The 25,214-nt window shown below is 39.9% G+C and overlaps 1 protein-coding gene and 1 long non-coding RNA gene across 3 annotated transcripts in view; one reads left to right on the forward strand and one right to left on the reverse strand.

Moving 5' to 3' along the window:
* The window catches only part of LOC148354057 (uncharacterized), a 36,002-nt gene extending 17,600 nt beyond the window's left edge, over nucleotides 1–18,402 (forward strand). For both annotated transcript variants that reach the window (XR_015852573.1, XR_015852574.1), the window contains one exon: nucleotides 18,150–18,402. This is a non-coding gene — a long non-coding RNA (uncharacterized LOC148354057). The remainder of the gene's footprint in view (nucleotides 1–18,149) is intronic.
* Nucleotides 1,763–24,800, reverse strand: mypn (myopalladin). Its single transcript, XM_088351980.1, has 21 exons — nucleotides 24,715–24,800; nucleotides 22,204–23,250; nucleotides 19,066–19,241; nucleotides 18,923–18,974; nucleotides 18,487–18,850; nucleotides 18,366–18,419; nucleotides 18,140–18,281; nucleotides 17,855–17,878; nucleotides 17,379–17,495; nucleotides 16,585–17,308; nucleotides 14,674–15,687; nucleotides 14,474–14,606; nucleotides 13,786–13,866; nucleotides 11,895–12,116; nucleotides 11,669–11,818; nucleotides 11,524–11,603; nucleotides 9,783–9,909; nucleotides 9,507–9,714; nucleotides 8,374–8,539; nucleotides 7,385–7,518; nucleotides 1,763–2,676 (listed from the first exon to the last, which is right to left on the reverse strand). Exons 2-21 carry the CDS (start codon nucleotides 23,247–23,249, stop codon nucleotides 2,498–2,500), a joined length of 5,193 nt encoding a protein of 1,730 aa, XP_088208106.1. The 5' UTR covers nucleotide 23,250; nucleotides 24,715–24,800; the 3' UTR covers nucleotides 1,763–2,497.
* Between the last annotated feature and the right edge of the window lie 414 nt (nucleotides 24,801–25,214).

Here is a 25,214-nt window from a genome sequence, read left to right on the forward strand (position 1 = left end):
TATTTTTGATGTCTTTTCTCCATCTTTATTCCCCCCTCTCATTTTTTTTTCTTACTTTTCTCTTTTTTTTACATCTTTTGTTTTTTTTCCTCCAAGCATTTTACTTATTTTTCTGTCTATTTTCTTTTTTCTATCCCTTTTTCCTAGCTTTCCTTCCTATTTTCTATTTTTTTAATCTTTTGTTTCTTTTCCCCCTGGTTTTTTACTTATTCTTTCTTGCTTTTTTTCTCTTTTTTTCTGTCTTTGTTAGTTTTTTTTTTAAATGCATTTTTTTCTTCATGTTTCCCTTTTTCTTGCATAATTTTACATAGTAGTTGGTAATATATAAAGGAAGCAATTAAAAACAATCAGATGAGATGTTTGGGAGCTGAAAGAGCCGGTTCTCAAAAAAGAGCTGAAATTCCCATCACTAATGCGGAGTGACCTCTCAACCCGACGGAAACACATTGTGTTAAATCCAAATCTCCTCTTGGAGAAATTGAGATTAGGGTACTGATCGTACAATTTATTACTGGAGAAAGTACTTCATCAGCCGTATCATTTTCTTTTTAAACAAATCGTTTCTTGTATGGATCTGAAACAATGTGGAGGCCTTTTGTTCATGACAAGCACTTGGCGGCAGAATTGCTTAAAATAACGAACAAGAACCTTATAAAATAATTAGAAAAAATAGGTCTCATCTCCAATTGAGATACTGGTACATTCCCATTATATATTTATGACTGCAACGCACATGCACAGGCGACAGCAAGCTAGCAACTCGATCTGGCAGCTGGTCAAATGAGGCTCACAGTCTAATTGGGTCAAGTAAGGTGAATGTAATTTTATGGCTATCTGAACTTTCTTCCCCTCTAATTGGACTGATTAGCTATGCCTAATTGGCTCCTGGGATGTCTTATTTGTTTTGAATTTAAGTTAATAAGCGTGGTCAAAACAAACCTTCAAAAATCAGTCAAATCAGTGCCATAGTGTGACCATTTTTTTATACGTGATGTGTATTACTATGTAAAATTAAACTAGATTAATAAATGAGAACGTAAATAACATGATACCTAAATGTATGAAAGAAATGCAATTGTTTTCATATATTTATGCATTTTGTCATTCATTTTGTTGTCTTTTTTATCATCTATTTTGTCTTGTATTTTAACGTGTATATTTTCACGTATTTTTTTTTGTGTATCCCTGATGAAAGATAGCATAGAGGACAAATTAAACAACAAAATGCCTAAATATAAAAAAATACATTTGTGTCATATATCTATTATGTGATTTATTAATGTATATGTGATGTATTTCCATCTATCCATTATTTGCACCGCTTATCCTCAGTAGGGTCGCAGGGGTGCTGGAGCCCATCCCAGTTATCTTCGGGCAGTGGGCAGGGGACACCCTGACTTGGTTGCCAGCCAGTCGCAGGGCACACAGAGACAGACAACTCACTCGCTCATTCACACCTAGGGACAATTTGAACCTGCCAATTAACCTGACATGCATGTTTTTGGAATGTGGGAGGAAACCGGAGTGCCCGGAGGAAACCCACGCAGGCACGGGGAGAACATGCAAACTCCAGACGGTAGCTGGACTTGAACCCTGAACGTCCGCCCCGGTTACTGCGTGTTAACCACCCCTCTGCCGTGCTGCCCATATGTGACATAGTTGTAAGTACATCTTTGTTTATACTTAGAATTCTACAAACGGCAGTATCGGTCTTCCATAGATTTGTTGCAAATGCATTCAGAAAACAAACTAAAAGAAATGATTACTTGAATAAATATAATTTTTAATTGGAAGCAAAACTATTTTACAGTGTGCAACACAACTGAGTTGAAAAGGTACTTAGACATGTCCGTAACTTTCCAACTCAAATTTCTTTTCACCTGCCACGTTGGCTTTTATTTTTTATCTGGCACTGACGGAACCTTAAACAATTCTCACTGTAATCTGACTCACTTTACTAATAAAATAATGTATATTATGTGGCAAAAAGCCATGAACATGCATACAGATGGAAAAATATGGTGCAAAAGGACAATCCAATGTCGAATCAATTGCTTCAATAAAACAATATTTCCAAATTATTTCAAATAACTTATCTCTGACCTCATATATTATGTATTCAAATATAAATTACACATATGGCTATGCTTCGTTTGCAAGAGAAATTTAAAGGCACTGCTAATTTTTTTCCAATGAAAACTGATTTTTCAAAAATAAAAATAAAAAATAGCACAAATAAATGGTTATCCAAACTATTTGGAGAGGAATATTAATCTCCATTGATGGCTCATGAGCTAAGACTTAGCAAATGTGTTCTCTTTTTTCACAATGTGAAACACTCTTGATATGACCTAGGTAAACCGGAATGGTCATACTGTGCAAAAAAAGTGGCACGATTTTTCTTACAAACACTCTGTGAGTGTCTCACTTCAAACTCGCAAATCCGAACGAGCCACACGGGTAAACATTCTCCCTCCGTTACTGTAGAGGGCGCTCCTTACAACTCCTCGCTCTCGAGTGTGGCCTCCCGAGGGGATGTGGAGAACAGGAAGGGGCTTGTTTCGGATGTGGAAAAGGTGGATTTTATATCAAGTCCTTGGCCTGTTAAAGCTGCGTAGCGGCTGCTTGAACGCGTTGTCTTCTTCATTGGTGCCGGCACGCTCTGATGCCACTGTGCTGAAAGTCAGAAAACAATGACGTGTTTAATCTCCAGTAAATCTGCTGGTGATGCGTTCTTTTTTAGAGATTTTGAGTTGCTTGATCTTAAAGTGGCTTCGTATAAAACACTTGAACGTTTAAATTAGATGAAGGTTCACTATAAGAGTGAAAACATAAATGCTATTGTAATTTGGTTGGTTTGTTCCCTTAACCACTAGGGTTATAAATCACTAGGGTTATAGGGGCACCATTTCCGTTGGTGTGTATTGAACCAGTACAGCCTGGTGACCCATCTTTCTCCAGGCCAACATATGTTTCCACCCGGTCTCGAACTGGGGACTTTTCGAGTCTTAGGCGGCGCGCAACACAATTTTTTTTCAAATTATTAATTTGATTTTTGAATAATGTTACATTGGATTGATTGATTTTACGATAACATGCGCATAAGATTTATTTTGGAGGGCGGTCAATTTGCCATATAGTGTTGAATGAAAGCTAGATTAACATTTCTCAGACAAAACTAATCCACTGCTGAGCTTCAGAAATAGGTGAGGAATAATTGATCATCACATGATCAGTGAACAACTGTGATGTTATTTCAGCTTGAAAGCAAATGACAAAATGGCTGAGATAAAAACAGGTGGGATTTTGCCACAATAAAAAGCAGAATTTACATTAAACTAATATGGATGCAACAATTTCGGGTAAACATCTTTTTTAAAGACAACTATATCCCTTAAATCCAACTACCGTATTTTCCGCACTATAAGGCGCACCGGGTTATAGGGCGCAACCCGAAAAAATAGTTTTTGGGCCTATATTTGACATACATAAGACGCACCGGATTATAAGGCGCTACAATGGGAACGTCGACAAAACAGTCGGATAGTTCAGTCAAACTTATAACCCCCTTAACATTCCGAAAGCTTGCAAAGACGCAAATACGTGTCGAGAACACGTGCGGATGCGGTGTCCGTACGATGTCACTCAAATGCATCGTTCCATCATTCGGAAGGTTAAAGTCTTGGGATTCAAGAAATGCCAACCATTCCTTAGTTTCTATTTTCTTTTTCGCTCGCAACTTTAATGTGCATATGACAATAAACACTTGGAATTGAGTTTAATTTAAAAATAGACACTCCATTCCATCCATTATCTGCACAGCTTATCACAGAAACATCGAGTTCAGTCTGAAACAAGATACAGGGAAAATATATAGGCAGAGTAGCTCACCGAAGTCGTTGTGTTCAATAATAATGTCCAGCCATGGTCCTCTTATATCCGTGAGTTTAGTAAATCCAGGAGAATAAAATATTTACAAATACAGAAAAGTAAAAAATGCTTTCTGTATGCCGTCAACCACGTGCTATACACTTTCATCTTTTTCGGCCAATTGCAGGTTTCGTTTTGCCGCTCCAGCCTATGCCAGCCTGTAAATGATAAAAAAGATCCGCCCCTTGACCTCCGAATAACTTTAGCCAATAGTGATCGATTCAACTGATGATTGACACATCTTTTTCGCCCAATTGCAGACTTTGTTTTGCAGATTAAGCCTATGCCAGCCTGTAAATGATAAAAAGGATCCGCCCCTTGACCTCCGAATAACTTTAGCCAATAGTGATCGATTCAAATGATGATTGACACATTGGTTAGCCAATGAAACGCCGGTAAATAAATCCCAGCATACACCGCGGACTTGGCGTTCGGGGGAAAATCTAGTCAGCGGCTGCAAGTTAGTTGGAAGACTTTGCGACTTAATATTGATCCATAAATAAGGCGCACTGTATTATAAGGCGCATGGTCAGCTTTTGAAAAAAATAAAGGCTTTTAGATGCGCCTTATAGTGCGGAAAATACGGTACCTTTGATTTGCTTTTACTTTTGACCCTTGAACTGTTTTTTGTAATAATAGTCCGTAGTTTGTAATGGTCTGTGCAGTCCTTTGAGACTTCTTGTGATAAAGGGCTATGCAAATGAAGATGACTTGAGTTGACTTGACTTTAATATACCAATTAAAGAGACCCCCGAAACATGTAATTTTTCATGTTTATTTTTCCTTCTCTTTTTATTTTGTGTCTCTTTTGGCGCTTTTCCACTACACGGTTTCAGCCTGTGTCGCCTCGCCTTTTTTGGTTTTCCATTATGAAAAACTACCTGGTTCTTGTTACCTGGTACCATCTTTTTTCATACCACCTCTGTTGAGGGACTTAAACCATTGACGTTAGTCAATGCCGACCACTGATTGGTCAGAGAGGATCTTCCCCCTCAAGCTTCAGCTGAAACCATGAAACCAGCCACCATTGTGTGTCTGCATATTGGTGGGTGTTTGGGTGGATCCCATAACCACTAGGGGGCACCATTTCCTGTGGTGTGTCTTGGGCAAGTACAGCGTGAAGGTACCCATATTTTTGAGTTATGGCTAACCGTAATCTGCTTTGTAGTCAGTTGGCTAGGTGTAGTCCAGTCCGAATCAAACAGGAGCTCGACGGAAATAAATTGAAGTGGTTCGAAGAAGCAATAGGGTAAGCTAACGTGGTAGCTAACATTTTGCATGTTTGTTCAGCAGTAAATGTTCAAAAAAACAAATGGCTAAGTATTTATTCGTCTTTGAATGTTTGTCAGATGTTTCATTTATATTTTTAAAACATTTGTGTTGCGACGCAGCGTTAACTATTGTCCGTGGCCATTAAATCTAATTTTATGAACAGATTACTGCTCTCGTTTACTTCACATATAAAAATCTAGGCACACTTTTGTTTTGTTAAAAAATCTCGAAGCACACCGTCTGTTGAAAATGCCAGTGATGTGCGGTAACATTTGATTGGCAGAAAGAAAGTGATATATAAACTGTAGAAGAGAAAATAATGTTTTATTGTATTCTTTTAACTTATCAATTAAATCTGCTCCTATTTAAAAATCAATAGATAATTCTACATTATGAAAACAAGTCCATGCAAGAAGAAAAAAAGTTTTGGCTTGTCTTGATAATCCTTTCTCTAATTGTTTGGGGCTTAGTTAAGAGCGGCATCGCAATCTTTGGACTCGCTATCGCCCTCTGCCTGGAAGCAAGATAATTATATGCCTCACTTCTCATCTGCAGACTTTAAGCACAGTATTACATTACATATCGGTCCTTTGGAATAAAAGCATCAATATATAGGTAATCTTTAATTCTGAAAAAACTCCGTGCACCGAGAAAAAAAATATTGAATGGCTCGAATTGCTGCTAGCTTTCCAATACTATCACTGATTTGATTGTTTGGGACTGATGTGCGCACAAAACTTAGAATCATCGGTCTCGCTATCGCCCTCTGCCATGAGGTAACAGGGTTGCATAGCTTATGATTTTATTGAGGCTATTTTGGGAAAAAAAGTGAAGTCAAAGGAGGAAGAACTTTAAATGTGGGGTGCATAGATAAGGTGTCCCTAAAAAGTTGATACCGGAGCCATGTCCCCCTAGTGGGAGGTGGCTAGAGTCATTTCTGACTCTTTCTAGGAGACTGATACAGAGGAGGGGATTCCCAGCCCCCTCGCTCAACCCAACTGATGTGTTGGGGGTCATTAGGTGACCAAACCCTTCAATTCCAACCCCTAATGCCGAGCGCCAAGCAGGGAGGCAACGAGTACCAATATTGTAAGTCTTTGGTATGACTCGGCCGAGGCTTGAACCAGCAACCTCCCAGTCTCGGGGCGGGCGCCCTGCCCCCAAGGCCACCGAGCTGGTCAAAAGAAGTGGCGAGAGTTTTTTCTGACTCCTCTTCAAACAAGCTTAAATTGTTCCAGGATCATAATTGCAGCTCGAATTACTCGTGTGGGTGGGGGGCAACAGAGATCGCATACCTGTCAACTTATACGTGTTCCTGGTATTTTATACGTTTTTAAAAAAGACCTATCTTGTCTTACCCATTTTGGCTTTAATCCAGATCGTCTCGGTCCCTGGTGGCAGACGACAACGTCGTCATAGATTGTTAATATTATCGTGGTATTCTACATGTCTTGCTGGGAGAAAATAGGTGCCATGTTATTTTTGTAAGGTTTATTATCGCTTAACAAGTAGGATTGGATATCATTGATGAGGGGAGCAATTGGTGGAGGTTGACCGACATGAGATCAAGAGACTGGTGATGACACACTTACATTTAAAGTTAGTTAACTTTAAATAAACAACCATTTTTCATTTTTGGTTGTTGTACTATGCATGAGCAAATTGGTCGAGCTGATGCTGGCAGTGAGCAGTCACGAGCAGTGAGTGATATCGAGCGTTCTCTAGTGGTAGCCTCCAGGACTGCTCGTGACCTAGGTTTTCCTTAGTATGGTGAGCAAGATCCTTGTTGCAAAACTCGTATACTGAAATTCTCGCATAAAGAAGTGATCGTATAGAGAGGCACCCCTGTATTTTCGATTTTATATATTTCCATGATGACAAGTTGCAACATCCATTGCAGCCTGGTAATACTGGAAGGGTATTACCTCATGTGCGGTCCCTTCTCAAGACTTCTTCATTTTCCTCATGTTGAGGTTTTTGAGTTTTTCCTCTCCCTCATGTAGGTTTTAGATCAGGGGATGGTGTAATGATAGTGTGTTATTTGCAATAATCTGTGGTCTGTGCAGCCCTTTGAGACTCTTTGTGATTAAGGGCGTCACAAATAAACATGACTTGACAAGTGAGGCGCTGCATCACTTGCCTCCCCTGATGGTACGTCACTGTTAAGTGCTGACTTTCATACCATAAATGTCGAGCCTGCACGTGCAGGATGCGATCCCCGCTTCGTTTTTGGCTGACACTGTGTACCAGCCAGCATCGTCTTTGGTAGTTGGCTGGATGAGAAGGCACACGTATCCTGTGGCATCCTGTTGCATGCTAAAGCACAAGAAAATTATAATATTTCAGTCAATTTATGTTTCCAATCAATCAAAGCAGTGTTTTCCAAGCAATAATCTGCAGATTAGCACCAGGTCGTGGGTCTTTGGGTACTGCATAGGAAAAACAAATTGTCTTACTTTTCTATCATACTGTACTGTATCTTTTGTGTGTACACACATTTTCTTTCACCCCAAAAAACTCAAAAGTTTGAGTGTGCGAAATCCTTACCACTAAGCCTATAGATGATAAAGGAAAAGGCATTAGAAATTATCTCATCATCTCACAATTTTTTTCTCACCTTGCTTTGTTGTACAACGTCGCAATGAAGCATAATGGGGAAGAGTTCAGCCAAAACAATGTACAGATACCGTGACTAAAAGTAGATGACTGATTAAAACCTAATGCCTTTGCCAATGTGATCCAGATCTATAGTGGTTTAGTGATTACTTAGTGGGTTTATTATTGTTGTTATTAGTTATTTTTATTACCAAATGTTATTGTTGTGCCTGGCCTCGACTGGTCTGTGGTAAACCACTGATTTAAAGGATTGATGCATACCGTTATCATAATAAATCATGCCACGGCATAGACATGCTCTTGGCAGATCCTAATTGAGGGTCATTCTATGTCACTTAATCATGAAATGCACCTAGGGTATGAAACAATTTTTAAAATAGGCATAAAAATCTTTCGGCGAAATTCTCAATTTTGATGCGAAAAAGGTGACATAAAAATAGCTGATGCGATAACATGAGTATTGTAGTGTTCAGAATTAAAAAACATTTTTTTACGGACAGGTCCCATAGAAACAACGATCTCATTTTTTTGTCTTTTCTGGGAATTCTCACTGACCTCATTCTGCTCTGTGTTCTGGAAATTGTGTCGTTGTCCTTCTTCCAAAATATGACCGGGTGGGGCATGCCTATCACCCGACAATCCAACCTGACAGGGGAACCCTCTGCGATCCCTGTATTCTGTAACTTCTCCACAAACCGGGGAGGTTGTTTCATTTCTTTCTCTGAAAGGAATTCAAAATGGAATTGATGCTGAAAAATTCCATGAACTAATAAAATCTCAATGTTAATTAACCACCAGTGTTGGGAGTAACACGTTACAAAGGTACACGTTCCTGTAACGCAATTATTTTCTCTGTAATGAATACTGTTAAGCGTTATTATAACAATTTTGTAACTCAACTTCCGTTACTCGGCTACTTTTTAAAAGCAGAACATGATTTATGGTATCATTTAATCTTTGATGGTTCTCCTTTGTTCACAAAGTAACATCTAATCCTGCCTGTAAATACAACGTGGACTACAATCTTAAGAGGGGTTGGCGTATATATATATATATATATATATATATATACACGTCCTCGTATGAGGGCATATAGTTTCTCCCCACTGATATTGTGATATTATCTTATGATTGGTTAATATGCACTTTTGCGGGATTAGGTTAAAAAAAATTATGTATTTTATCTGTTTTCGGAGATTTCTAAATATTTTTATTGTATTTCCTGTCTTGTTCAGTGTTGATGTGTTTATATAAAATTGTCAAGTTTATTCTTTTTTTTTTTTTTTCCCCATTTAATTTAATTGCTGGTGAGGTGCAATAAATATTACAGGGTTCTATAATAAAACTCCCTATGTTTGAAATAAGTTTCATTCATTCATTCAACTACCTGTCTGTTTTTCTCCATTCATACTACTACTATGGATAATACTGGTCAGAAAATCAAATTATTTTACTTAAAACAACTTCCTTTTAAAGTGACGGAAATAGTTACTTCCCCTGGTAACTGGTTACTTTTACCATAGAGTAATTCAGTTACTAACTCAGTTACCTTTTAGAAGAAGAAGTGAGTCACTATAACTAATTATTTTATTAAGTAACCTGCCCAACACTGCTAGTAGCTATAACTAATTCATTTATTTCAGTAACGCGCCCAAGATTGTTGACCACTCCAATGTAAATCTACTCACCCACAACTTTGAGATCTAGGCTGAAGGAGCTCTGCCCGGCTTTGTTGCTTGCAATGCACGTGTATGTGCCTGCGTCTTTCTGTGTCACGGGGTCAATGATCAAAGAATGGATTCCATTTTCCCGCACCAGCAACTTGTGGTAAAGATCCGGGTAGACGGGCCTACCGTTGACCAACCACATGAGCTCAGGGCTCGGCAGACCACTCACCTAAAAGACATACGTGGACTATCTTTTGTGTTTGCTTTTTTTGGGTGGAATCAAAACATTCTACCTACCTTACAATCGAGTCTGCACACCTTCCCCTCGTGTGCTTGCATGGCTCCTGGAGCCTGGATGAAGTGAGGCCGGAAAAAGCCGTCGGGGGTTTGCTCTCCCTCAACTTCCTGGATACGAGTTCGTACTCTAATATGTGGAAGGGTGAAAGAAGGTCAGTAATGGTTAACCTAGGTTTGAAATTAGTTTACATGAGTGTTAATTAAGAACCTCTTATTGTATTATTCTTAACAAGCAACTATTGAGTAATTTCATTTTCTCCTCCAGGTTTTTACAGTACAGTAGGACCTTTAACATAACTTGACCCGCATGGCTAATAAGACTGATGGTTCTGCAATTGGAGCATGGTGGAAGGTTTTCTTCCTTTGATAGTATAATTATTCGAGAATGTATCCATGCAGTTCACCATTGTCCTGTTTGCCAGATCTTTCTGTAAATCTTCGTCAAGTTGTCTATAATTTGCTCACCACCATTAATTTGTATATTGTGGATCCATCTTATTGATGGAGATTTAGCACCCCCTAGCGGCTATATGTGCAGTCTCCCTAGATCAAGAGTTGATCCATTTCATGGTTGATCAGTATCATGTACATGTACTTAGTCCTGTTTGGGAATCGCGTAAGTGACATTTCGTGGTAACCTATCTAACTTAATATAACCTACCTAAGTATTTTAAGTGAATTGGCAAGTTGGTGACGAAATAACGTTTCTAAGTTGCCAATAAAACCAGTATTAGCACACTCGTCTTGAACCTTCTTGCTAAAGAAATTAGCCTTGCTTTATGAGTTCTAAAGTGTACATAGTCATGTTTTCCAACCCCTTTGGAGCCAAAGCATCATGTTTAAAATAAAATGCCAATATGTTTTCTTTTTAAAACTTAAATTATCGTGTTTCCCAATTTGACGGCATAAAGTTTTCATTTTCCTTTGTGGTCACCTGGTTCAGGAGCATATATAGGTTATTCATATTGGTGAATATTTTTCCTTTAATTTAGGATTTTATTATTTTTTTAACCTGTTTCTCAAGTGTTACTTTGTTTTTTAATCATTTTTTAATCCATCCGTCTATCCATTATCTGGACCCCTTATCCTCAGTAGGGTCCCGAGGGTGCTGGAGCCCATCCCAGCTATCTTCGGACAGTGGGCAGGGGACACTCTGAACTGGTTGCCAGCCAGTTGCAGGGCACACAGATACAAACGACTCACTCGCTCATTCACACCGAGGGACAATTTGGACTGGCCATTTAATGCATGTTTTTGGAATGTGGGTGGAAACCGGAGTGCCTGGAGGACACCCACGCAAGCACGGGGAGAACATGCAAACCCCGCACAGGAAGGCTGGTAGATGGATTTGATCCCATGACCTCAGAACTGTGCCCGTTTACCGCCGTGCCGCCCCTTAATCCTCCCCCCCCTACAAAAATAATTCTGGTGTTCTTCCACTTACTGAAATCAATGATTGTTAAAGTCATGCGGCTGAACAATAGAAGAAAGCAATGATATGTTTTTTGCAAATACAACACTAGACAAACTTTCACAGCCTACTAGTGTGCCCTAGCACACTGGTTGGAAGACACAAAATAAAAGGTTTGGGTGCCCTTGTTTACACAAAAATGTATTTATAACTGCCTTGGGGGAAAGAATAAAGTATGAAATGTACCGAATATTTGCTCGATAAAACTTGGAATATGAACCGGAGTGTAGACATTTTAGATGCCTGGTAAGCAAGTTCTGTCCTGCTCACCTCTGAGAGTTAATTGGGGTCAGTCGGCTTCTAGCTGGGCCTGTTTGGACTATCAAATGACCAGAACAGCTGATCCTTCCCTGTTGATTTACAAATGTTACATCAGAACTGGCAAAGAAGTCAGAAGCTCAGAGCAAGCACCTACCTGTGGATTTGCTGCCATGATAGTGTAGTTTCCATCATCATCAGCTGTTGTAGACTCTATTTGTAAAACACATGTTCCATCACCTTCTCTGGTTTTCTTATAATGTGTATTCTTTCTTAATATCTGTTTCCCATCCTTGAACCAGTAAACCTGTTGGCATATCATAAAATGTAAATAATGAGTACTGCATTACTATACAACTATTGTAGCTAACCACTTGGTACACCTTAGGAACAGGGATTCCAACAACTTTGCATGAGAAAGTAACAGGTACGCCTTCCATGGCTTTGTAGTTCTTCAGTTTCTTGTCAAAAATGGGAGCGATGCATTTGCCGGAGGGCACGTCGTCGTGCTGCACGTCCTCGTCTGACTCCTCCACTGGGGTTCGCTCTAAGCGGAACTCGATCTCGCTCATTAATCTTTGCTCAAAATTGGAAACTTTGTATTCCTAAAAAAATGGGGAAAATTACATTAAAGCATACTTAATGCACTGACTTTTGCCCTTCTCACTTCCATAAGGTGTAATCTTGCAATGCACATACAGTTTAAACAATAATCTCATTAATGAGGGTGTGTGATATAGTGTAGCAGAGTGCTGTGTCGTATAGTGATATTTAGCAGCAGTGGCATTAAAGTCATAACTTTGACATGTTAAGCTCAACATAAGCTATGACCTAATACAACTGAGTTTGACACATGCTGTAGGGTGGTCTTGACAAAATTGCCTGCTGGAAAGCAGAAAAAAGGCATGCCACACAATGAGAGGGTAAAACAGAGAACAGAAAACAAATCCAACAGTATGATATTATTGAACATTTTAAGAGTTTTCCTAAAGAACTGTTTCTCATATTACAAAATTTAACACACCGAGAGAAATAAAACAAGATCAAAGGTTTATTCGCTTAATTGTTGTTTAACTGAAGCTATTTCAGGTCATGTTTAGGATGTATGATGAAAAAGGGAAATAAGAACAATGTAGTATATTTATCCATGCACATCATAGTAGGGCCGCAGGATTTTAAATAAAAAACTAATTGCAATTTTTCAGAGCAGTAGGTCTGTTGCAATTTTCGACGTGATTTTCAATTTTAAAATTTTCTGTGCTAGTTGTGTTATTTTTGTAAGTACTTAACCCTTGGATGCATGACCTGCCAGTACATACATTCTTCCATGCGTGGAGTCGGTAATTAGTGAGGGGAGAAAATAAAAATACTACAGCATCATATCATACACATGTTTTATAAGGAATACTTGAAATATGACAGTATTACAATTTTTTGAAGAGTATATTTTTGAAGAATAACAACCCATAGGGTAATTTTTTTTATCACACTTATGCATTCAAGGGTTAAAACTAATGATAGGGCCATCGGACTGTTGAGAAGCAAAGACGTGGCTGTATGACGTCACCAGTCACACCTAGACCTACCCCTAGAAAATGTATAAAATATTCATGTTTAGTTTTTCAGATAATGATCAATTTGATCGGGGACCAAGTAAGGCTTCAGACTATTGTTCCAGCTGTTTTCCAGCTAAGATGCCAATGTTACGCTATTTGTAGGCATTTAATTGCAAAAAGAAATTTGGCAGGAAGTAAAACCTTCTATTTCTGTGTGTTCCCACTTAAGATTACTCAATGTTAGTAGCACTTGCAGTGATTATTTCAGTGAGGGACAAAACTTGAAAGTGTTCCCTATCAAAAGGGACCAAAAGTGTCCAGATTATCCAAATGTTTCAACAACGGCAGTCAATTTACTTTGGGTACGTCTTGGATCGAGATTTTAGGTGAATTTTACAGGGGTTACATTTAAGAAAACACTGCCCTCTTCTGGGCAGCTTTGTCTGGGTTGCTGTCTATAAATCCTTAAAAAAAACGAGGTGTCATATGATTACACAATCAATGCAATGTTGATTAGATTTCGGTTAATCGTGCAGCCCTACGTCATAGTGTATTAGTTAAATAATGCTTAAATATAACTGGATACTAACACCAGCCAAAAGTGTACACAAACAATTCTATTTCGTGAAAATTGTGTCGAAACGTGACAGGCGCTGTACGCAATGTGAATTTTCATTATGTTAGCTTCCCGAATCAGTGCTTGCAAAGATCCTTGTACCTCTTCATAGTTAATGACAGTAGCTGGAATGTTTGGTCCAACAAGGGGTCTGCTCGCTGTTTTCACCTCAATACTCCGCTTCTATGAGAGGATAGGGATGGATGGTGAACTCCCACAAAGTTACACATACCGCTGCTAGAGAAGCGTTCAGACAAGCTAAGGATTGTTAAATACATGCATGGTTACAAACTAGTACATATAGACAATGGCTGAGGAAGGGTCAATGTTCTGTAGATGTGCCACACAATATGATTTTGTATAACAGTATTAGTAGAAACACAGTTTAAATCAGTACTTCAAAGTTAAAATATAATTTTAAGCTTCTGTCTAAAGCTTGCAGGAATGGACTACTAGCTGAAGATGCTTTCATGTAAACTTGAAAAGGTCAGTTTTAGTGTTTAGTTTTAAATGGTTTGCAATTTTAATGTAAAGAGTCGTTTTATATGTTTCATCGTATGAGATGTCTTAATAAATAGTAAAGCAAAATTATCATATTTTAAACTGTTCCAACCACATAAACTTTGATTACCTTCTGAAACGCTGGTTGTTAAAATGGGGGGGGGGTTCCTTGTACTTTAAGTCTTCCAAATCAATAAAACCGGACTGACAACATACTAAAAGGATTGTTAGTACTGTATATACTTATCAACAACTCATTTTGTAGTTTTACTGAGGATAGGTTTGATACCTGCTGATAAGAAGAAATGGGAATATCTTCTGGAATTGGCAGCTTTTTCTGAATTTCATGAACAACAGCATCTTTGCTCTCACGAATGTTTTCAGTTGATATGAGGCGCGTCTTAGGTACTTTCTTATTCAACCTTAAGAGACACAAATAAATGCTTTAGAATGCTTGAGTGGTCACTCCAGTAGTAATGAAATAAGTACCCTAAGGGGGCCCTTTTGGGAAGGCCCATTGAGTTGGTAGGAAGAGATGGGGTCAGGGATGGCAGGATGGAACTCAGGAAAGCCACGGGGTTTTGGATTGGGCTGGTTGGAGAGGAAGCTTGGGGCGGTGATTGTGCTCTGAAAGTGAAGGTATTGCTCGAGGTTTGTGCTGTGCCCGGTGGAGGTGAGGATATGATTGATCGAGGGCTTGTTGGGGACTGGAGCACTCTTGAAGGGAAGGTCCGTGTCAGAGGCAAGAATGGCGGGAGCGTTGTTGAAGTTGCAGCAGTTGAGTTGAACTCAGCTGCCAGTTCTTGGAGAAGTGGAACTGGGGATTCAGTTGGGGAAGGACTCTTGACGGGTGAGAAAATTTGAGCTGTGATGAACTCTTTAGGCCGGGTGTAGTTGAAAGCCTGAGAGGTAGCTGTCAGATTCATGAGGGAGGCATGTGTGCTTCGCAGCAAAGCAGCTGGAGATGTTACATGATGCGAGGTGACCGTCGAATCTGTTGTGCTGGATATGAAACCTGATGCTGACTGAGAGGATAATTGCGTCTTGGGTGCGGTTCTGCTAAGAACTGTTGTAGACAGGTTCAAGTGTGAAGCATGGATGGTGTTCACATGGGTTGAAGGTGCTGCACTAATAGGAGAAGCTGTGTTTAGTTGTGGCATAGGCGGGGGGACTGTGACCAGGAAGGAGGCTTTGGGCTGCGGAGTGGATTGAAATGATCTTTGAGAATGAGTGTTGATTGTAGGAGTAGAACTGAGTGAATTTGTGAGGTTTGTCATGGTATCGGGAGATCCAGAATTTGGGGACATCTGGGAAGTGCTGTTTATGTTGGTAGAACGGGAATCACGGTTTTCTCTGAGGGACCGGAGTAAACCTTCACGAGAGTTTGCAGCTTCCGACTTAACTTGGAGTGAAGGCTGATTTTGAGTTAGAGTCGGGGGATCACTTTCTTGTTGCTGCTCCATAAGGACCTGGTTGTGAAGTAACTGGAGCTGTGCCGGGTCCCTGTCAGTCAAGTAGAAGGAACATGCTGGATGAGCTGAAAAGACTATACATGGTGAACATCAGGGGAAATGGTGTTCCAGTGAATTACAGCTCGTCAGTGCTGTAAAGCCAAAAAGGACTGAGCCAAAGTCAGCATAAAGATGATCTGCCCTTTTAAGGACTACTGACACATTTGACAAAGACAGTGGATAAAACTTCAAAACACAATCCGCAGGCAAAATTTAGCCTCAAGGTGAACATTTTCATTGGAGTATCACTGTTCACTAAACTTCTGCTTGCCTTTTTTCCCCCTCTTTTTTTTTTTTTTTTTTTTTAAGAAAATCAGGTCAGTGACCAAACTCCCTTTCACTAAGTTGGTAGCATTACAGTGTTTACTTTTGCAGCTAAGAAATATTAGCAGATACTTCTACAAAGTTAAAGAAACACAGATGAACTTACAGGTAGAAAATGCCATCTTTTGTTTTGGAGAGCCTGAAGGTCCACATTTGAGGACTGCTTGCATGGATTTTGGAATCACAGCTGATAGTCCAGTTGAAGGAGGAGTGTTTATATATGGAGTGGGGGAGAAGGAGGAGGATCGAATAATATTATGTGAACTAAAAAAATGCGATTTGGATGGCTTAGCCTTATTTTTTTTCTCTTCATGTTTGCTGCAGGAATACCAACATATTTCAACCAGAAATCTACCTAGTGTAGGTGGCCCAAATGTTTACTGCAGATTCAGTAAACTGTAGAATAATAGTAACAGAATTGATCAAATATTTTAGATTGTTTGGTAGTCAACAGAAAGTCGGTTTAGGTATCTGACCCTTACGCTTCATTGTTACAGGGAAATGACTGTTTTGGAAATTGATTGAAGTAACGGAAGATGTCATGTATTGTACTAATTCTACTTACAGTTTGGGCTTTGCCAACACTTGGGGCGGCCCTTTGTTGCCCAATGCGTCAGAAGACTCTTCATCAGCTGAAGCATACATGTCATTTTCCAGACCTTCATCATCCTCGGGTAGTTTAAAATGTACACGCAGTCCGACTCTAGAACTTGAACGCGGATCTTTGTGGTTCGTGAACACCCCTGATTTGAGGCAGGAGTTAGGAGGTGGATTTGGCAGGGGCAACAAAATCGATGTCCCATTCTGATTATTGGAGATGGCTTGGTGATTGGAACTTGCGTCGAGTGATGTCAACACATGTCTAGATGCTTCCTGCTGGACAGGAGTAGCAGTGAAGGGTTTTAGGTGTGGATTCAGATGTTCTATATTTTCTGGGGGGTCTTGGTGAAGGTTGAGAGGGTCTAAATTGGGGGTGCTAACGCTGCGATGATTGAGATTCGGGTTACTGGACAAGCTGCTGGGATCCAGACCGTGCAGGCTGGAACGTAAAGTGTCCGGACGGAGCATGCTGGAGTTGTTTGGGTGAAGACGAAGCGTGCTGGTGTTTAAGGGGTCCAAGCGTATGGTGCTATTGACTAACGGGTCTAACCGAATGGTGCTGGAGTGCGGCTTGATGTTATTGTTCAGAGCAACATCTCTTTGAAATGTTACCGAAGATTCTTGGACTCGACTAGGCTCCACAGTTAAAGTGCAAGAGGGCCTTGTTGTATGGTTGTGGACATCATTACCTGCAAACACAAATCATGTAAGAAGTAAATCTATTCAGCATGTTTCTCCAATATTGTACAGAATTATTACCTTTGACCTGAAGAATTGCGCTACTGGACGCTTTCCCATAACTGTTGCTTGCAGTACAAGTAAACATCCCAGAATCTTCAGAAAACACCTCAGCGATGACCAGCGTACATATTTCTTCTAGGAGAACAAAAGTAATACTCACATGATTCAACTGCGTGAATACTGTCGAGGGTCTCGCAAGAGAAAGGACGCATGACTTGTTTTACAACGTTGGGAGTTTCTTTGTGTGTGTTACTGAGTCTATTTGAAGCTAAGGAAGGTTGAAATGATCTGTCATAGTTGCTCGGCACAAGATGAGAAACTACCTTATAAGGTGCAAAGGCACAAGAAGCAGCCCAGGCTTGTGTACAAAAGAGAACATGGATCTCTACCCAAGGACTAAACACTCCAAAGCAATATGTATGCACACAGCATGCTACTACTTTCCTAAGTCCAAATTATATTTTTCCATACATGATAAATTCCAAAAGACTTACCCGATTCTGCTGGAGATCTGGGCTCTGAAAACAAATTAACATGATCATCAGTATTTACACTATTATGGCAAGCCAGACCTTACTTTTGTATTTGGCTGATAATGAAGAAGGTCCTAATGTAAATATCAATCTGTCCAATACATTTATATCTCATAGGGGAATCTCGTACACCTTTAAAAATGTATTACCAGATCTTATTTCTCTTGGTAAATTTCTGTAGTTTTTCTTTTGCATTCCCAAGTACAGTACTGTGTTCACCCCATGCTTTATGTGGTCCTTGCTTACTTTTTTGCAGGATCCTAAAATCAGGAGAGTCTTCAATAATGTTTGCCTTTTTGTACCATTCCACTCGAGGGGAGGGTACTCCCTTCACACGGCACTCTAGCACAACCAGCTGACCTTCTGAAGCCACCAGATCCTGCAAACTCTAGAGGTGTGACAAACAAACTTTGTCAAGGCCTACTGGAAGGTCAAAAAGTTATAACTCATATATTCTTAGGACTAATACTACCTTTGTAAAAACAGGGGCAGCCATGATGACTTGCCCGTCGCTAGAAGTTTGACTCTAAAAACAAAAACAAAAATAAAAAACATGGAGAATAAAAGTAGGACATATACGTAGATTGTTATACCTCAGATGGGGATGTCGGAGCTAGGCTCAAAATCGTTGGTGTAGCCGTGAGTAAAGCAGAACTGGACAGCAGCTGACCCTCTGTGAGGTCTGCTGGTGGTGAAGTTGGGAAAACCTGCACAGGTAAGGCTATTGTTTCTGTGTCCTCTGGGAGAGCTGAAGATGCTTCGAGGGATTGAGTGAGCTCCAAGCCTGGAGTTGTGCTGGTTATCGTCTGGACTCCAACAGGAAACTGGACCTTCTGAATTACAGGCGTTCTGAGCTCATCTGCTGATTCTTCTGTGGTTGAATTTCCGGAAGACTCATTAACTTCTGTTGAAAATGTGGTTGACACCTGTGTGGATGTTTGCGGTTTTCCCTGCAGGCTTTCAAAATAAAAAATAAGGACTAACCATTAGCATTATAGGGCTTTTTAGGTCAAGAAAATGAAAACTTACTGAGCTACATGATCAAAGTGCAGTTCCCCCTCAGAGTCTGAAGATGATGCACCTGTAATTGCAGAAGCATTTTCTTTACCTTTGTTTTACAACATTTATGCAGAATAATGACTTATTGTGTTAACTACGATGAAAAAACCCACCTTCAATGTAAATCTCAGCAGAGGTGGAATCAGTTCCGTAAACGTTTGATGCAAAGCACGAGTAACGTCCGGTGTCCTCTTCAAAAGCCTCTGTGATGATCAGTGAGTGCAGCTCACCATTGGTGATGATCTGAATGTCAGGGCTGTTTTCCAACTCCTTTCCCTCACAGAACCACCTAAAATCCAGTAAAGTAAAATATTAGGTTTGATTTACTATCTTTGCTTTAACAATAGTGTGTAGATCTATTGCTAAAAATTCAACTTAGTTACAATCTTCAATGATAAGTATTCGTGTCTGGATGCCACTGTATTGCAATTATTTAGCTTAAGCTCTTCCTGTCTTTTTAAATTGAGAACTTAGTCTCTGAGGGACTCTTTGGCCGAGCTCCTAATCCATCATATAAACACAAATGCGCAAACACTTTTCTTTTGTCTGTTAAGTACGGCTGTGGTTTTTACCAGTTCGGACCGTTTCAAATTACTGGAGCATGGTATAACCACCTGCAATTTTTTGCTCTTAGGATGTTTTATTTTAAAAAAAGATATGATACATTTTCATCGCAAGAGAGGGTAGGATTTTAAGTTTTCACGTCCGCGTATTAAACTTGAACTATGATTATGCTGTGCAATCCATGCAGATAAGAGCTAATTATTGCCCTAAAATAATCTAATTGTTTATCGTCATCTAGAATTGACCCTACTCCCAACAACCCATGCAAACAACATTATCAGAAAATATTGTCCCAAAATGTCAATACCAAAATCTTCCATTGGTTTTGCTTGTAGACGAGAAGCGCTTTCATGGAGCAGGTCTATTTATTCATTTAAACACCATACCAATAAAGTAAAGTCTAACCCACTATCAAGCAACATGAGCAGTAGCAACTCAGATGATCTATTTTCAGTAGATGCGTCCTCAAGCTTTCTGAAAATCCAGCCAATAATCAAAGAGGAATCAAGCGTGCCCGTGACAAGATGAGCAGAGCTATATGATGATAAAACCAATAGTGCGCTGTCACCAAACTCAGGGGATTCAAATTTGCATAATCCATTTGTCCAATGTCGTATTTTACTGTGAAAGCACACAGGAATCAATTTGTATGCCTCACTGGAATAGGCTCCCTGCAGGATGTTCTTCTACAAGAGAGTCATTTGTCATGAGTAAGAGGCTAAATTAAAAACATGAGTAGTAAAGAGGATAGTTGGTTAGCTCCTCTCTGCACCTGTCAGAGCTATTTTCCTCCTGCGGCTCAACCTTAGCAAGGAGATTCCCTCATGTGCCTGACAGCTCTGAACTTACAAACCTTTCACACACAAACAGATCAACTAAAAATGCCAAATAGGTAACCTAGAAAGTCCCCACACCGTTAGTAAGTCAGTACAAAGGGTTATGATAGTGTTTCAAGTTTTTATGCTGAAACTTAATTTAAAAATAACATTTGCAAATAATTAAACACATATGAACAAAGAAGCTTTGTTAAGTTTTCACTAAAGAGCAAATAAACCATCTTACCAAAGTGCTATGCAGGCTCATGCTACTGCCAAGAACTCAGTTGGTTCCATTATCAGACGAGACTACAGCTTGCAGTGCCAGTCAGGTCTAAAAATGGTAGAGCGCTTGCATTCTCGCAACACAAGTATATGTTAGTGCCTCAACAATGCTCAGTAGGACGAACAAGATTGTGCCCCCTCCCCTCTATCTCGACCGCCTATACCTCATTCTGTACTGCACGGAACTTCCTCAATTATTTCCTCAGTAGTACATTTCTTTAATGACAATTTTCAAACAGATATCTATATTCAATAAGAGTAAAAAAACTAAAGTTAAAGTGAAAATCAACCCAACGTCTAAAGTACACTAAGCTTAGCTCATGAGGCCAGGATGAAGCATTGACTGACCAATATTTTATGAGAAAAACATTGGGAGAAGGACTGCAATTCAACAAGGGGTCTTAAATAAGTGGGAGGAATATACTCTGTACTTTGATTCAACACATCGTACTTGTATGTATTAAGTGAACCGAACCCTCTCCAGGCCAACATGTTTTCCACTCGGTATATATAAATATATAGAGTCAATTTTCATCAGTATCAGAACGGCACATGAATAACTACACATTAATAAAAAACAGCCAGAGACAATGTATACTGTAACACCAATAAAAATACATATATATGTCCATTTGCACTGCACTAGCTGAGCATGATCACATGAAGATATTTTAATTAATAAGGTTTCTCCCTCATGAGAAATATTAAAATAGTTCCCTTTGAGACAGAGATAATAGAATAATGTCAAGACATTAATCACTGTGGCAACTTCACCAAATTCTAAAAAATATAAACAAATATAAACACACATTAGTGTGCAATGTCCACTCCTAATTTGTGGTTCCATTAACTGACCACTCAAATTTGAAGGCATGCAATTGGCTTAATAAACCAAAGAGTTGAGATTCAGATTCATCTACTGGATATTGCTTTCACTGATCTTTCCACAACTTGTATTGTAACACTACCCTTGAGATGTCCAAATCGCCAATAAACTGTGTCTGATGTTTACTATTTAGTGTCATTTAACCCTTTTGTCAGCTCTCTGGAGTGTTATTCAGCTTTGGAAAATGAGTTTTCTTACAAATTCAGTTGCACTTTTTAAAAAAAATATTTAGTCAACCTAATTCAGCTTTTTTATTCAAGGTTTAGTTGACAATGTTGTTAAGATAATGGATTAGCATTTTGTCTATATTTCAGTCTCAAGTTAGTCATGACAATTATTTTACACTTTGATATTGTCTGATCTTAAATTAGTCCCCATAACATTTTCACCTTTAAGGTGACTTTGTGGCCGATTCAAATACAGGATTTAGAAAAAAATATATATTAATTTCAGTCAAAGTTATTGTTTTCTATAGGGAGTTTTATTGTTGTTCTATCTAGTTTTCGTCAGGTGAAAAATATATGTTTTGTTTGTTTATGAGATTAACATGAGCCATCTATTTTTTTAAAGATGCAAGAGACTTATACGTTTTTCTACTCTTTGACTACTGTAAGTTTTTAGAAATACCAAGCAAACATTTTTTCGTCTGACTCGAGGTGTGGTGTCAAAATGGACTGCTTTACAGATTTTAGAGATCTTACCGGACATCAGGAATAGGATGACCTCTAACGATGCAGTCCAACTGGACTTTGCTTCCCTCCGGAACTTCCCTGCTTTTCAGTTTTTGGATGAAACTAGGGCACTCACATGCTGACTCATCTGTGCACGGCGGCATTCCTGCCAAAACGTAGTTATCCTCTACTGCCACTTGTTCAGAGTCCAATTGCGGCTCCTCTGTAATCCCAGCATCCGGTAACCCCACATGACCAATACAAGAGTCAAACTGGGTCTCTGGCCCTTGACTTATAGAGTCAGGCCCATTGTTGGTCAGATCCGAAGGAATTGTCAAGCGCTCCCTGCTATCTGAGCCATCTGAGTAAATGGTTGTGTCTTCCTGGCCCTTGTTCTGGTTCCGACTACGATGAGCTTTGCACGCTTTCGGTCGTATCCTTTTGGAGGAGTTAGCTTTAAAGAGAGAGGATAGCTCTTCAATGAAATCTGCCGCCTTGTTAAGGAACTCTTTCTTGGACTGCGTCTCCGCCCCAAATGAGGAGTTTTTGGTTGACTTGTTCAATTGGTTGAGACCTTCACTAGTGTTCCTCATGGTGTTGTGCTGCTGCGTGGAAATTGCATGTGGCTTTTTATCCATTTTGGGCTTTTCTTGTGTAGAGGATTTCGATACAGGTAAAACAGAGAAGGGGTTATAAGGAACATTGGAGGGTTTTGTTAAGTGAGCAGGGGAATTGGTAGACGAAGAAATGGCAACGGGGGCAGACAACGTCTGAACGGCAGGTTTGACCTGCACCCTCTCTTCGCAGGGCTCATGTCCTATAGCCTGGCAGGCCAAATTAACGCTCTTGTCCAACTCTTCTTCACTTAGGAATGCCGACAGGTCCGGCAATTGGCTTTCATGGATCCCTGTTGATTCTTCAGCTTTTCCTTTGAGTGAGCCGAAAATCTGAAGGTGCGATGATGCGTCGGATCGACTCATTTCGCTGTGGCGCTGCTGGGCCCGGGCTTCAGCCAGGTAGCTCTCTCTTAAGAGCTGAGAGAGCGACATTGGCGGCTCAGCTGCGTTGTCTTGCATACTAGAGGAATAATCGTAAAAACTTCAATGAGATTTATCTGCTGCAGACGAAAATCTATTTGTTGTGGTTGACTGACAAGTGGCATTCATGACTGCGTAGATGGCTTAATGCATGAGGGGCCTTTAGGGACATAAATCAGGATATCCTGATCAGGATAAGGAAACACTCGCTGAAATGCGTCATCATTTGACTTAAACCAGAATATGTTTCCCGCATTGTTTCATAGATCCCCATCGGTATTTTTTGTTTTCATAATGCCTCAAATCTAACTAACCAGAAAAACAAGAGTTCTTTAATTTTCAATTGCAGGATTTTGAGTGTAGCGCCATCTCCTGCATGCTTTTAAGTCAATATAAAAAATGTAATATAATACAGCCTACAAACTTTTCTTGTGTCTCTTTCACAAATAAGCCCTTTTAAAACTCATGGAATTGATTGCCACTTTTTCACTTCTATCTCAATAAATTGGTACAACTTACAGGAACACATTTTTTCTTTTTGGGCATTTGCCCTTTTATCCTCAAAAACAGCAACCATCTGTTCTTGAACAGACTCAGGATACCGTTTCATAGTTGGTTATTAAATGTATCGGAGTTTGTACATTATTTGTGCAATATTGGGTTTGACCATACAATAGAATATGAGACAATTTGGGAATGATGTGGGCACAAACGGAAAAATAAGAATAATGCAACTTTAAACATTGTAAATAGCTCATTTGGATGATTCTAAAAAATGGCACCTGAGCCACAGTTTGGGCACCTCTAGTTTATATTGATCAAGTACAACAGCCTCTGCTGGTGAGACCAAAAGTAAAACGTCTTGTCAAAATTAAAATGTAAGAATTGAATTTTATTTTGTCCAATTCAGCCAGGGTCTTTAGCTAGTGCCTGATTTGCAAGGGTACAGATTGCAATACACCTTTCCAAGTTCTGCAGGGCTCCATCTTTTCATATTTTTTGACAAGTATGAAAATATAGAATACCACCAAGAGATCTGTAGCACATATGCTACTGACAATCAAATTGGTGTGATTAAACCTACTGTGATGCCCTTCCAGCAGACCTGAAGGCGCAGCTGTTGTGTACATTTATCCTTTGCAAACAGACTCCAGGCCCACCAAGTCATATCTATTAATAGTCGAGGCTCAGTTTACATGAAGAAAATCAACAAAGAAAAGCAGCTTCCCTCATCTTGTGTGACCATGTTACTGTGAGTTCAGTCACACAACAGGAGTTTTTAAATCTAGACAAACAAAGCGACAATAACGATCGTAAACCGAGACTGCAGAGTGAGGCTAAGATGTTTGTTTTAATGACTCAGCGCGGGCGTTTGAGTAATTGAATTCAGTACCGGCTTTCGTTTCGTTCGTCTCATCTAAATGTACACTGAATTCCATCGTGTCATGAGATTTTCTGAGGCCCAAGCATGACAGGAAGACGTTACAGGATGTTGAGATTTTACCTTTGGGGTCAGCCCAGCTGGCCTTTAGGAATGGCCGGTGTATCCTTAGGGTGCACCTGTGCCCAAAGTGGGAGATTCCAGCCTTCCACTTGCTGTAACCTGGGGAAAACCTCAGGACAGGCAGCAACCCAGCTTTCCAGCTTTTCTCGCAGACTTCCCCTTGGCGTTTACAGGGAAATATGAAGGCAAGTAGCTAGGGTAACCTGTCAGCGGTAAAAGTAGCAACATTTGTCAGCACCGGGCTCGCAAGTTATTTTGGGGAGGCCTGGCCCATACGTCTGGGAGGCGTCCGTGCTCATTGGCCAGCGGGAGATTGCTGGAAAGGGATTCCACCTCTGCTGCTCTGCCAGACCACTGGCCTACAGATTTAGAAGCCCCTTAGCCAGCCTCTCACACCGTTAACTGTCAACACCACAGATTAAGAGTAAACAGTCTGAAAGTGTCCTGTAAAATCATCTTCATCAGAGGTCTCCAAAGTGGTGCCCGCGAGCACCAGGTAG

This window comes from Urocampus carinirostris, chromosome 13 (assembly GCF_059441175.1).
Source record: "Urocampus carinirostris isolate Australia breed hairy pipefish chromosome 13, RoL_Ucar_1.0, whole genome shotgun sequence".
NCBI lineage: Eukaryota > Metazoa > Chordata > Actinopteri > Syngnathiformes > Syngnathidae > Urocampus > Urocampus carinirostris.

Coding starts and splice junctions, on each gene's coding strand:
- mypn (XM_088351980.1), bottom strand. CDS start 23,249: ATGCAAGACAACGCAGCTGAGCCGCCAATGTCGCTCTCTCAGCTCTTA. Junction 17,309..17,378: donor CGCAATTCTTCAGGTCAAAG/GTAATAATTCTG, acceptor TTGTGTTTGCAG/GTAATGATGTCCACAACCAT. Junction 13,867..14,473: donor CCATTTCTTCTTATCAGCAG/GTATCAAACCTA, acceptor ATCCTCTCATAG/AAGCGGAGTATTGAGGTGAA.